The sequence below is a fragment of the Phyllostomus hastatus genome, unplaced genomic scaffold (assembly GCF_019186645.2).
Source record: "Phyllostomus hastatus isolate PE091 unplaced genomic scaffold, TTU_PhHast_1.1 phas_scaffold_1674, whole genome shotgun sequence".
NCBI classification, from domain to species: Eukaryota; Metazoa; Chordata; class Mammalia; order Chiroptera; family Phyllostomidae; genus Phyllostomus; species Phyllostomus hastatus.
Window position 1 is genome coordinate 4,127,971 of NW_025334011.1, and position 13,963 is coordinate 4,141,933.

Consider the following 13,963-nt stretch of genomic DNA (forward strand, 5'->3'; position numbering starts at 1 on the left):
GGCTGTGGATTTGGGGTGCGTGTTTCTCTCTCACATCAATGTTTCTTCCCTTGTCTTTCTCCCTCCTTTCCCCTCTCTCTAAAAATAAATAAATAAAATCTTAAAAAAAAAACAACTAAAACCAAAAAACCTCCGTGCTTCTCTGGGTCCCAAACCTGGGAGAAGGACATGAGCGACGCTTCTCTAAAAAGTCCGGAAAGCCTCCTTAGACCAGGGTTCCTTCTGTGCTGGACCGTGCCACTACAGAGTATGGGAAACTTTTTATCCGGGAAGCCTAGACGCAGACCTGGGACCCAGTGAAGCAATGAAAATTCCATCTTGGTTGGCATTTGGTTGGAACAAGGTCACATACCAAGAGGTGGTTGAACCACGTGACCCTTCAGTCACCAACAACTGTTTCTCCCCAAAAATGCATGATAAATATTGCTGTATTTTAGCAATCCCAGCCATTTAGTGATAAAAAGTTCTTTTTTATTTTCCACAGGAGCATTGATTGGCCTTTGCCTGTTCGCAGGCATTCTGTGTAAGTGACACTTACTGGAGACGGGCAAGGACACATCCTGGGGTCACGTGACATTGTAGGTGTAATGGACACAAATCAGGGGAGCTCCTTGGCCCAAATCCCCCGTGGTCCAGTCTCTGTCCACGCCCCCTTCTTCTAGTAGCCAACCCCTCTTTCCCTTCTGCAGACACAAACTCAGCCAACCAGAATTCTTTCCTGGGCCATTTCTAAATGGTTCTGGCTGGGTAGAGCTTCTTTCCTCACAGACTGTTAAACCACAGGATATAAAACAAAAGTCCATTAAAATAAGAATATGAATTAATTAATTAGTTAATTAGTGAGTAAATGAATGAATGGATTTTTAAATCAAAGTTAACATATGCGTTAGAAGAAAAATCTCAGTTCTGAACCCAGCCCCACAGTTAATAGCTGAGTCTTTGGGAAACAAATGTAACTACTATGGAGTTCTACATCACCTCCTCATAAAGTTATTGTTATAAAAATGCCAACGCCCACTCTCCACATGCGCCTTTCCCCTTAACACGCTGGACCAACCACAGTGACCCAGAGCCATTAGAGCTTTCTTGACCTTGGGAATATGGAAATTTGCATCTCACTCATAGGCCTTCCACTAAATGATACAGTTATGGTTCACGGATTTTTAAAGTATATGACTAAAAAGATACTTTTATCAAAAAGTTTTCACATTTGCAATAAGTTTTCAGAAATATTTCTTTTTTAAGTTAAAGATCTTTGCACATGAATTTGATAACCTGGTAACCTCACAAAAGTTGTATTGATTTTATATAATGTTAAATATTTGGTTTCACTCCACAGATAACATATAAATAAATAAGATGTAGCAATTCTTAGTTATTGTATACATGCATCAACAGTAAAGAAATATATAAGGATTTTATGCCAAATAAGAATTTAAGAAAGATTTAAAAATGTGTCCTTTTTGAAGTTGTGTTTCTTTATTTTATAAATTTCAGGACAAAGATGCAAATGGGGAAAATGTGTCATTTGTTTTTGTTATTTATTTTCATCAACATTTAAATTGGAAGCTCCTTAAAATCTAATATTGAAAAGAAAGACAATTGAAAGAAATAATATAAATATCCATCAACTGAAAGTTTGGTTAGTGTACAATAAGTCCCTAAAACTGAACACTGGGCGGGAGAGAAAGAGATGACGTGGATCTGACTTTATCGGCACGGCATGGTGTTTCCAACACAGGGGCCAAAGGGGCACCTGTAACGCGCACCCGGTGACGTAAAATGACAGATTCTGTTGCTCTGCTTCAGAGCCTCCAGTACTTACTCTCTCTCAACACTCAAAACCCCTTACTGTTATTACTCAGTTAACATTTCATGTCCCGGCCAGAGTGTGCACTCGATGAGCGTGGGAACCCTGTCTTCAGCCCCCGCACCCAGCCCCTGGTTTGGTACTTGACACATGGTCAGCAGAGACCTGTTGCAGCTGCGGAATGCCTTCATCTGAGGAGAGGAGCTTGAGCTGGATGATCCCTGCTTCCTTTCCAAACTGCTGACAAATTGCCTGTTTAATCCTCTGCTCTAGAACTTTGCCCAGAATTATCATCAAGCCTGTGGAATTTGCCATTTTCTAATTATGAGTATTTGCCTTCTTACTCATTCCGGTTCTGGGTTCACATAGTCTCCCTAGTTAGACTGTTAGCTCTTCTAAGTCAGGGACTGCGTTCTGTGTTGTTCATTCTGTAACGTTCAAGAAAACGTTCTGCCCCACGTGGAGGCCTTTTGAGCCACTGAATGATTTGGTAGGTATCGCCTCCTAAGAGAACAGGAAATTGGAGTCAGTATAACTTTGTAACAACCCAACCCCTCCCTTCCACAGGCCAGGTACAATGGTTGGTTCTATGTCAATCAGTTGCCTCCCGCAAGTCCCCAAATGGGAAACTGGCCTGCATCCTTGGCATACACCCAGACTGGGAATTGAACAGGAGACCTTTCAGTTCACAGGCTGGCGCTTAGTCCACTGAGCCACACCAGGTAGGGCTGGAGACAGTTCTTTGTAACTCCAAGGCCCACACTTTTAATCACTTGTGGCCATCCCCTCCACTGCCCCGGCAGTTGATAGCCCTTTCAGGAAAAAAATGGGTACAGATGTATCATGTTCATCTTTCTGGCAACTTGGTGCATAAGAAGGAGCGCTGGAAGGGCAACTCTCTAAGTTAATCTACCCAGACTTTTGTGTTTGTTTAGACAGTTACCATGAAGGCTATTGGGGAAGATAAATTTCTGCTGCCTTTGGCCCCTGGACAAAAGCAGAGGAGAAGAAGCCCTAAACCCTGCTCAGAGGCCTATGAACAGCTGCTTTAAAGCACCTAAGTCAGGAAGCCTTTAGAATCTGGGTAATGCACACAAGTAAAAAAGGCACAGACGGTGGAGGAGACTTGAAGGAATTACCATAAGAGAACAGGGAAGGCGTGGTTGTCTCCAGTCTGACTCCGAGGACGGGTGAATGATGTTTGGCTGTCATTACAAGAAGCTTCTGGTTGGTAAATACTTTCTGGCATTTCCTTGCTGATTTCTCAGCCTCACACCGCAGGCCCTGACCACGGTGGGCCACTATGCACATGCACATTACCTGACTCAGGCTGCTGGTGACTCACCAGCTCCCCTTTAAACCAGGGATGGGTTCAAGGCAGCCACTGCTCAGGGCGGAGGCCATGGCTCACAAGCTCTGCTTCTCCTACTGGCTGTTGGCCTGCTGGTTGGTGGTAACTGTGGCAGAAGGTAAGGGTTTTGTTTTCATCCTACTGTGGTCCCACTAATCAATAAGTTGTGTGAAAAGATAAAATTTCACTCCATGATTATACATGTCCATAAACTGAAAATATTTATGTCAGCTTCTACCAGCCTGTGTGGTTAAAGAGGAAGAGGCTGAATTTTATCATCTGAAGACCTTGGTCTTCGGTCTCATCACTAACTCTGTGACTTTGGACATACTAAACCTCTCTGACATCAGTCTCTTCATTCGTGAAGTGACAGTATGAATAACATGCATTATGATAGGGGTGGTGAGGACCAAATGAGCTATCATGCACGAGAAGCTCTTCAGTCTTAAAATGCTATATGAATTCAAGTTACCATTGCTCTAAAGCTGAGAATTTGCCATCTTGGGTTGTAGCAATGTCCACCTCTTTCTACCCCCAGAAGCACAGTAATTTGCACATGGTGGGTGTTTAGTCTCTGCTTGTCAGCTGCTTTAATTAATCACATCTATTTACCTGTGCTTGGGTGCTCCTCCAGTGAGCAGATTTCTTTCTCTAGGATTACATTAGATTCCATTTCTCCCCTCCTCCTATTCTTTTCCCTTTCCTCCACTAGGAAACTTCCAAGTGGCCTGAGCCTTCAAATTGGCTTAGAGACACCTGAGGAAATGAAAGACAAGGACAGGGAAGGGAGGAGAAGGGGCAAGAGAGAGGAAGGAGATCCTGGGAGACCTGGGTCTGATGTCTCAGTTCCCCTCAGCTCTGGAACCAGATGCGGTTCAGGGACTAGAGACCCTGGAGTCGAAATGAATCCTTCTCCCATCACATGCCCCTGGGGGCTTTGCAGGGACCCAGCCAGAAGTTAGTCAGCCCCAACAATTCTCTGCTTTCACTGGCCAATGCTCACGACAGAGCAGATAACAGAGCTGCTGGACAGACCTCCAGAGCTCATCCTGAGCCATCTCTACATGAACTCTGGTGATCAGGGACAAGGGCACAGAGCCCACACCTAAGCCCTGTCCCATCGATTCCAGGACAAGGCCCCCAAGCATCACTTGCTAATGGTAATGAGGCACCATAAGACAGAACTAGCCACCTTCTTTCCAGAAAGCGAACCATTCATTCATCAGGAAACTCTGTAAATTGTAGCTAAACAGGTTCTAATGAAATTAGAACTTTATTCACATTTTAAAAAACACCAATTAAAATGTAAGAATTGATTTCTGAACTTGACTCGCTCTTCCCCTCTGGCCCTCAGTCTGGCATCGATGTCCTTCAACTGTAGCTTCCCTCTACCCAGGCCACCCTGGTTCCCCCCTCCACTCCCACACACCCTCGCCCTCGGCCTCTCTCCTCTCTCTGGCAGGCTGTGGCTGCCTCCTCCTGTTTTCACCTCTGTTTATTGCAATTCTGCTGCACATGATGATGTTTAAATGTCACTATAGTATTGACAATTTTAAAATTGCAACCTCTCCCTTTCTCTAACCTCAAAGTCTACTTATAAAAATTAGTACATCACCCGTGAACTTGCAGAATATCTATACTTCTGAGCTCAGGCCGTGTTTTATCATCTCTGCATTTGCCGCAGCACCTAACATAGGAACCTGCACCCTGCTGAATAATGATTAGACTCTTAGCAGAGAATTGAAATAGGCTTCTGTGATGCTTTCTGGGCTCTGAATAATTTACCTGTAAAATCAGAGATTTGACCAAGGGAGCCAGTCATTCTGTGAGCCTAAAAAATGAAATGAGTTACAGTTAACCAAGTTAAAATCAAGCTGAGTTGAGTCATGAGTTAATTAATGACAGGATTTATACTTCTTTCTGGTTCCACTCCAAAGCATAAGAGAATGTTCCTAATACTCCATGTTCCACGTAAAGGGAGAATTGCATATCATAAGTCAAGCATGAAGCTTACTTACCTTAAAATCAGCATAGTTCACTATGACCCAGCTATTGTCTGCCCAAACAACCACAGACTACATGTAATTATATATACTTTTTAAAAAAGGTCTTCTCATCTTACTTTTTAAAAAAGTACTAGTTGTTGGTATGCCATGAGTTTTATGTCTAGACTATGATAAACCCATTTCAAATTGATATACAAATTCTAAGCAGTATTTTGGTTTAACTTTTTACTTTACTCTAATTTTAAATCTAAGTTATTGTGAATTTTCTAGGACTAGAATTAAATACTCACTGAGCTTTACAAAAATCCACAGACAGTAGAATTCAGCATCTGCCTGGCCATTCATTTAATTTATCAGCTATGCCCTGGGCACCACTGTAAGCCAGAACTATTCCAGGTGCTAGGGACATAGTCATGACCAACAAAGTCAATAGTCCCTGACTTCATGGAGGTCCTTTGTAATAAGATCAGTACCCTTCAGTCCTATCGACAGTACACAGATTTTATGTATAAAGTGCAACCAGATGGAACCAAGAAAATGCACCTCCTGCCAACAGAATCTTTCTATAACATTCAAGATGAATGTTATACTAAATTCATACTGTGGGTCAGGGATGTTCTGAGCACTTATCTCATTTCAGATAACACAACAAACCTGTTAGATGGATGGTATTAATTTCTTCATTTTACACATAAAGAGAAGGAGATTCAGAGGAGCTCAGAAACCTGTCTTGGTCACAGTTATTAGATGGCAGAGCTCAGGAAACCTATAGCTCCAGAGCCTACGCTTTTAGACACGATGCTGTTCTGCCTCTCAAAATGTTTTTAACCTGCATTTAAATATTTGACCTACTTTGGTCTGAATGAGGTTGCAGAAGAGCTCTCGTCTTTGACATTGAGAACTTTGAGTGGTATGTCTGTATGTCACATAATGAGAATTATTTGCTTATTAGCAATCACATTATCCCTGAGAGATAGAAGCATGGTAACTTTGCAATTATAGAAACTGAGATCTCTGCCAATTGATGAATTCTATTCTAGGCACCGTGCTGGTGATGAGGTCTGCAAGATGTGGTTAAGTGGATATTTCAGTGGAGAAGGAATATAACCTCTGTAGAGTAATCATCTGACTGATGAGGGTTACCGAAGCTTTCTCTCTGAAAAAGGTTGCTAAATAATCTACTTAGAAAGGTACAGAGAATTTTAAAGAGAATTCTTCAAATAAATGAAGATGAATGAGAATTTTGAAGTGGCTTTGAGAAGAGTATTAAGGGTTTAGAAGGCAGTGGGAACTGAGCACAACCATGGTAAACAAAAGAATTAATGAGAAGTATTAAGTAAGTCAAAGCTGGAGACTGAAGGGCATCCACCCACTCACTCAGATGGGTGACCTTAACCTTATAAGGAAACTGTGAGTTTCCCAGATCAACCCCTATGGCTCCCACATTTTGGAACACTTGTGCTAGCCCATCAGTGACCTGAAATAGCCACCCTGTATCTAGTCTGCTGGGGGAATGTGGTTTTATGTGGTCCTGCACACATTCTTAGGTTGGTTAATGCGACAGGCATGTTTGATCTTGAGCCCTTAGAAATTCCCAGAAGAGAACACTGAACACTGATGGACATCCCAGAGTCAGAAAAAAGCAGCCTAGTGGGCTCCAAGACCCCACTGTCAGTTGGAGGATGTGGAGAGTAGCATTGGGTTTTAAGAAATGAGATAGGCACAAGGGTAGATCAGTTGGCTGATTGGTTGGTTGGTTGGCTGGTTGGCTAGTTGGCTGGTTGGTTTGAACAGCTGGATTGCAGCTTCCAGAGTTGCAGAGCTCAAGGTCTAGCTAAACCTGATCTGATAACAAAATATCAAGATCCGCATGAAGAAGAAAGCTAGCTTCTCCCCAAGCAATTGGATCCTCAGCAGAAGGTTTTTGTGTTACAATGTTCAGAACTGATCCAATTACATAGGTAGAAAGAATGAGTAATGTGGGATTTAATCATCTTCTGTAATTTGAAGTGTCTTAATCTAGTTTCAGTCATAGAATTTCAATATTCAGTAGCCTGGATGGTCTGGGAGAGAGTCAGTATTTTCTTCAAGGAACAGACATTCATTCAAGTGAGCTTTTAAAAAGAGTAAAACTGGAGGTGGAGTGATTATTATAAGAATGTCTCCAAGAACCTGAAGTATAGCCAGCCCTCAGTTGGACCAGCCCTGAAAAGTCAAAAACCAAGCTACTTTCATCATCACTGTTACCAAAGGTTCTCTTTGAGAGGCCTTCCCCATTTTATAGTTTCTCTGGAAACACTGGCTTCTCTGCTTATTCCACAATGAACTGGCCAAAACCTAACACTCCAGCCCCTTCCCTACACCTTCCACTAACTGTATCTTTTTGTTAAAATTACCAAATGGGAATCTGATTGGTCAATGGCCAGCCAATGAATGAATTGAGAGTCTAACAGCAGTCCAATCAGGCCTAGCCAAAGGTGTGCAGGACTGACCTTTCCAAGGATTGTGGGTGAAACAGAATCTCTGTAAGCGGCTGTGAACACAGGGGGCAATAGGCATACCCAATACAACTAAGAAACCTGAATTCAGCTTGTCTAACAGTGAGGGCGATCTAGCCCTTTTTAAATGCCTCAGTACTCCCAACTTCCTGTGGGGAGTTCATTTTCCCATCATTCACACTCAGCAGTCCTTTCCAGGCCAACATTTCCAGGCTGAAGTCTTTAGGGGAGTGAAGGAATAATTTTCTAAAGGGAAGCTAACTTTTTCATAGCCAAATAGATTAGATGATATAGCCAAAGGGAAGAACTTGACACTTGAACTTGATCAGAATTTTCTTCTCAGATGCTAATGTCATCCTGGTCCTCAGTGTTCATTCTGCTGCTGCACGTAGAGGCTCCCTCCTTCCTCCAAAGGGAATGATTTCCCTGCTGGGGCTAGAGAAGCAGGCCTTTTGGATTAATGGAACTTTGGGGAGGGGGGTGGGAGTGGCAGCAGTTATTTTTCTTTTCTTTTTTTTAAAAGATCTTATTTGTTTATTTTTAGAGAAAGGGGAAGGGAGGGAGAAAGAAAGGGAAAGAAACATCGACTGGCTGCCTCTTATACACCGCCAACTAGGGACCTGGCCTGCACCCCAGGCATGTGCCCTGACCGGGGATCAAACTGGTGAACGTTTGTTTTGTAAACTGACACTCAATCCACTGAGCTATACTGGCCTGGCCTATTTTTATTTTCTTAACATTAAGTTCTTTTTTCCAACTAATTTTCTGTATATTTTAAATAAATTCGATTTATTGGGGTGGCATTGGTTAATAAAATTATATAGGTTTCAGGGGCACAATGCTGTAATACATCATCTGTATAGTTTATTGTGTGTTTACCACCCCAAGTCAAGTCCCCTGCCATCACCATATACCTCCCCTTTACTCTCTTCTACCTCACCCCACCACTCTCTGCCTCTGGTAATCACCATACTGTTGTCTGTTTATGAGGGTTGTGTTTTTTTTTTCTTAATCCCATCACCTTTTCCAACCCCAACACCTCCCCTCTGACAGCTGTCAGTGTGTTCTCTGTATCTATGAATCTATTTCTATTTTGTTTGTTAGTTTATTTTGTTCATTGGATTCCACGTATAAGTGAAATCATATGGTACTTGTCTTTCACTGACTGTAAAATGCACAAAACTTAAAGATACTGGTTGATCACATTTTACACATACAGACATATATGTGTGTATAAACATATGTGTACACATGTATATATAAATGTATACAAGTGTATATGTGGTATGTGTGTATATATAATATATATGTAATCTTCATCTCCATGTCTCCAAACCTAGATCAAGATTTAAAGAGTTCCCTGATTACTTTTTCCGCTAAGTAACAACTACCCTAACTCTAAGCTATTTTTTTTAAGTTTTTTTTAAATCCTAGGTTAGTTTAGCTTGTTCTTGAACTTCATAAAAATGGAAACTTTTGCTCAACATAACATCCATGGAATACATCCATGTGGTTGTATTAGTAACTCTTCCTTTTCTTTGCTGAGTAGTACAGTATTTCATTTTATGAATATGCGCAGTCTGTTTACATAGCTTCCTACTGATGGACATTTGTACTGATTCCAAGTTTAGTCTAACATGAATAAGGCTGCTATGAAAACCCTTGAACTAGCCTTTTGTAGACACATGCACTCATTTGTCTCAGGTGAACCCCTAGAGTGCAATTGTGGGGCCATAATATGTATCCACGTTTCATCTCACTGAACCTTGGCAGTTCTTCCAAACATGCTTTGAGACCGCTTCATTTCTCTCTTCTAATCTTGCTCCCCTGCTACCCCTCAAGCATCTCCCTTCTGCTTTCATTCTCAGGCCTGCTTTCTGACTTGTATTTTTCTCCCCGCAGGACAAGAGGCAGTCACCCCTCCGGGAGGCTCACAAGACAATGTGGATTCTACGGACTGCCAGATCTTTACACTCACCCCTCCACCTACCACCAGGAAACCGGTGACAAGGATCCAGCCTGTCACAAGGGCACCCAAGGGTCCTTTCTATTTTTTTCCAACATGGAGGCCCAGAGTCCACATTGGGTTTCCAAACAGGCCCTTCCTTCCTCCAAGGTGCAACCACCGTTTTCACTTCCATCCTTTTTTTTGGCCAAACAGTCACTTTATTCCACATTATAGATATTTCCCCAGAAGAAGATTCAGGAGAGGAAGCTCATCTGAGGAAAACAGATGGAAGAGAGAAGCCCCAAACCTGCTGAAGCAAAAGAAACCAATACCTCAGAAAAGACTATAAAAAGATTTCTGTTTTCTCTTTCCAAACTAAAACTACTGATTTTGAAAATTATCTTAAACACCACTGACTATAAATGGTTCTCACTGTCGGCATTGAAGGTATTGCTGTACAGGTTGTTCAAGTTTGCGAAATAGGAGCAATAGCCACATTATTCTTATTCCCAGTATTTTATGCTCACAGAGTATTTAGGTAGATAAAATCCCTAAATGAGCGGTTCTAGTCATTCCCATCCATACTGAAATGCCAGAAGAATCAGCTCGGTCTTCGAAATTAGAGTCAGGAGCATTTAAATAAATTGAGATTGTTGTAAACCAAGTGAAGACTTAATGATACCTTTTTATATTCACTGAAATACTTTGCAAGGTGCATTACAAAGTGAACTTTAAAAGAAATTCTAGAAAAATGAAAGCTTTATTTAAAGCATCTCTGGCAGTGATATAATAGTAGTTATTTATTCATTTACCATATTTTATTGAGGCACAATTGACATAACATTATATTGGTTTCAGATGTATAATGTAATGATTCAATATTTGTATATATTGCAAAAAATGATCACCACAGTAAGTCCAGTTAACTTCATCACCATACACAGTTACAAATTTATTTTTCTTTGTGATGAGAACTTGCAAGATCCACTCAGTTATCTAACAACAACAAAAAGAAATTATAAAGATAAAAGCAAAACAAGGTTATGGGAAGTCTGACTGTATGACCATAAATAACACTTTAAAGCTGTCATAAACCAAATGACCTAACCACCCAACTCTTGTTTATTATAATATCTAAATGTACTTTAATGTTAATTTTTTAAGCAACCAGTGCAAATTAGCTTGACAAGTATCTCACTTTCTCTCCTTATCAGCATATAGATACTAGCTTAAATAATATGCTTCCCCTAGGACTTTCAACATGGTTCAGGGCTCAAAAGTCTGATGAAGTTTACAGGATGTTCTGCTAACCCTAGGACTCCACAGACATGAGTTTACTGAACTACAGGAACCTTGTGTTCCTAGGGTGCGATGTAAGCAACACACCCCGCGGACTGCATTCGCTGGTTATTTCTTCAGCCATTCTGTGAAACACCACCTCCTGTTTGTGCCACTCGTCTTGCCTGTAATGTAGACACTTGGTTTTGCACAGATGGTCTGTGTCTGACACCTGTGCCTCCCAAGAACTAGGTGCAAAAGTTACTACTGTTGCTGCTGCTTCTACAAAAGGACAAAAAGAACATAAAGACGTGAGGTCACTGGGAATGTTGCCTAGGAAATAGAAAGAGATGGCTGTGTTTCTTTGCTGCACTAAGACAAGAAGGAAGAAAAAAACCTATTTCCTTTACTCACTTCATAGCAAGTTTTCATTATAAGAACAGATATTTGCTTCAAAATAACAGGTTTCAATAAAACCTGTACTTGAAATCCTCATTAAGAAATTTTATATTGTGTCAATAAACTTGCTTCCTTTTTTGCTTTCTCTTTGGTTAGTGAGGCATAAGTAGACGAGGGCCAACTTCGGACAAACTTGAAGACAGAGAAAGGTTTGCATGTGACCCTCACTCCCTTTCAGAACCACACCCCCTCCCACCCCCACCACTGCCCACCTAGGCCCTCAGTGCTCTCGCAGGAGCTCTGACTCTCCACAACCAATCTGATTTGACTGGGCTTTCTCTCCCCAAACATTAGAACTTTGGCAATCCAAAAGTTAACTGCTCTGAAATGAGTCCCTGAAGGCCTTGCTACGTGATATTCAACATCAGGAAAACTAAGACAAACTAAAGATAGACAAACAGCTTCAATGAATTAGTCATCGCACCTAATATAGAAAGCAGACTACCGTAGTTGGGTTTCATAGTGGGGGCGATTCACAAAATAACGCTAGGTAAAACTGCATCATTTTCACCCTTGAATATGTATAGAGTGGCCTATATGAAAAGCAGCCCACAACTCCAAGCAAAAGCATAGCCCTTCGTGACTTTTTTAAGAAATTGCATCTTTTGGGTTAACAAATTTTTCTTTAAAACACAGCCCTGGCTGTTGTGGCTCAGTGGATTGAGCGCAGGCCTGTGAACCAAAGGACTGCTGGTTCAGTTCCTAGTCAGGGCATATGCCTGGGTGGTGGGCCAGGTCCCCGGTGTAGGGGGTGTGCAGGAGGCAACCACACATTGATGTTTGTCTCCCTCTCCTTCTCCTTCCCTTCCCCTCTCTCTAAAAATAAATAATTAATAAAATATAAAAAAATAAAAAAATAAAATACAGTGATATCTAGCAGGCTTACCAACTCAGCTATAGTCCTCAGCCACTAATACCTCAAAGTGAGCTAGAGTATCAAATGTGTTCCTCTTAGCATACAGGTGGGAATGGCTGCTTTTGAAGCGATGGGAGTCTGTGGGAGGGGTGTGATTAACTTTTAAATTCATCTTTTGCTTTGTGGCAAAAATAGCTTATGTGAGTCTAAAGTTCTAATTATGTTAAAAAGTCATAACCTGAATGTAATCATCAGACAAACCTGAAACGAGGGACATTTACAAAACCACCACCCTGTAATCTTAAAAAACGCAGACGTCATGGTAGACACAGTTTAAAGAAGATTAAGAGACGCGACAACTAAATGTGATCCTGGAGGTGGCAAGGAGAGGGAGAGGTCGCCATGAAGAATGCTTTTGGGACAACTGGCAAATTTTTAATGTGGACCCTATGATAGGAGATAGTATTATGTCAGTTAAGATTCATAGATTTTACTCAAAGTGATATGTGAGTTGAAATTTCTTACATGCTCCACAGTAAAAGAAATCAGTATGTGTATCATCCTTATAATTCTATATTTCATTTATCAAACAAGTATTCAAATATTTTATTGACTAATAGTTACCAAAGTGCATTAAGCAATCAATCACTGTGAAGTGAGGCAGAGAAAGACAAGCGTTATATGATATCACTTATATGTGGAATCTAAAAAAAATATTATATCAGAGAAATGGAGTGGTGTTCCTCTGTTTCAAGGGCTGGGAGATGGGGGTTACAAGAAGATACTGGTCAAAGTGTTCGAACTTCCAGTCATAAGATTAACAAATTCTGAGGACCCAATATACAGCATGATGATTATAGCTAGTAATACTATACTATATTCTTGAAAGTTGCTAAGAGGGTAGATCATAAATGCTCTCACTCCTGAAATACCAGTAACTATGTGACAGGATGGAGGTATTAGCTAACGCTATGATGATAACCATTTAGCAATGTATTAATGTACTAAATCAACACAGTCTATACCTTTAACCTACACAATGTTATATGTCAATTATATCTCAATAAACCTGGGAGGAAGGCTGTATTTCACTGAAATGTTACCACATATCAGGGAACAGAATACTGCATATTATTAGTATATAGCATGGTTTGCCTTTTCCAACTAGTGCAGATTTAAACCAAAAATTTCAAACAGCCTTAAATATAACCCTATACATCATACCATTGGCTAGCCAAAGAACCAGAAAGAGCTAAACACTTTCCAAACAGAAAATAGCTCTCACAATATCAACATTGGAAATTTATGATAAGCATGAACTGGACTGTAGAAGGAACAAGCGCAAACATCTGAAACCTCTACGACACGTGCCCAGGCCCTCTGGGCGCTGCACAACCTGGCCTCCCCACTCCCCGCCCCCAGCTTCTTCCTCTCTGATCCCATCTCGCTCTCCTCTCTTCCTTTCTTTCTCTACTCTAGAATACTGCCCTCTGCAGGGGCCTGTGCCTTTGCTGGTCCCGCTGTCTACAGTGCCCTTCCCAGTACCCATATGGGTGCTTCCCTCCCTTCCTTCAGCACACTCATAAAACGGCACCTCCAGGGTGCCTGACCACCTCATCTAAATGCACAGGCACACGCCCACTTCCTCTCCCATTCCTGGCTTTGCTTTTATCCTTAGCATGAATTACATTCAGTCATTCTATATGTATTCTTAGTTATCTTTTTTATTTTTATATTTCATGTGAAATACTACATTC

General features: G+C 41.2%; 1 protein-coding gene across 1 annotated transcript; it reads left to right on the forward strand.

Annotated features, from left to right (window-relative positions):
- The first annotated feature begins 3,212 nt into the window (after positions 1–3,212).
- Positions 3,213–10,186, forward strand: ODAPH (odontogenesis associated phosphoprotein). The gene is made up of 2 exons (XM_045858226.1): positions 3,213–3,279; positions 9,568–10,186. The coding sequence occupies exons 1-2, from the start codon at positions 3,213–3,215 to the stop codon at positions 9,960–9,962; spliced, it is 462 nt and encodes a 153-aa protein (XP_045714182.1). The 3' UTR covers positions 9,963–10,186.
- The last annotated feature ends 3,777 nt before the right edge of the window (positions 10,187–13,963 follow it).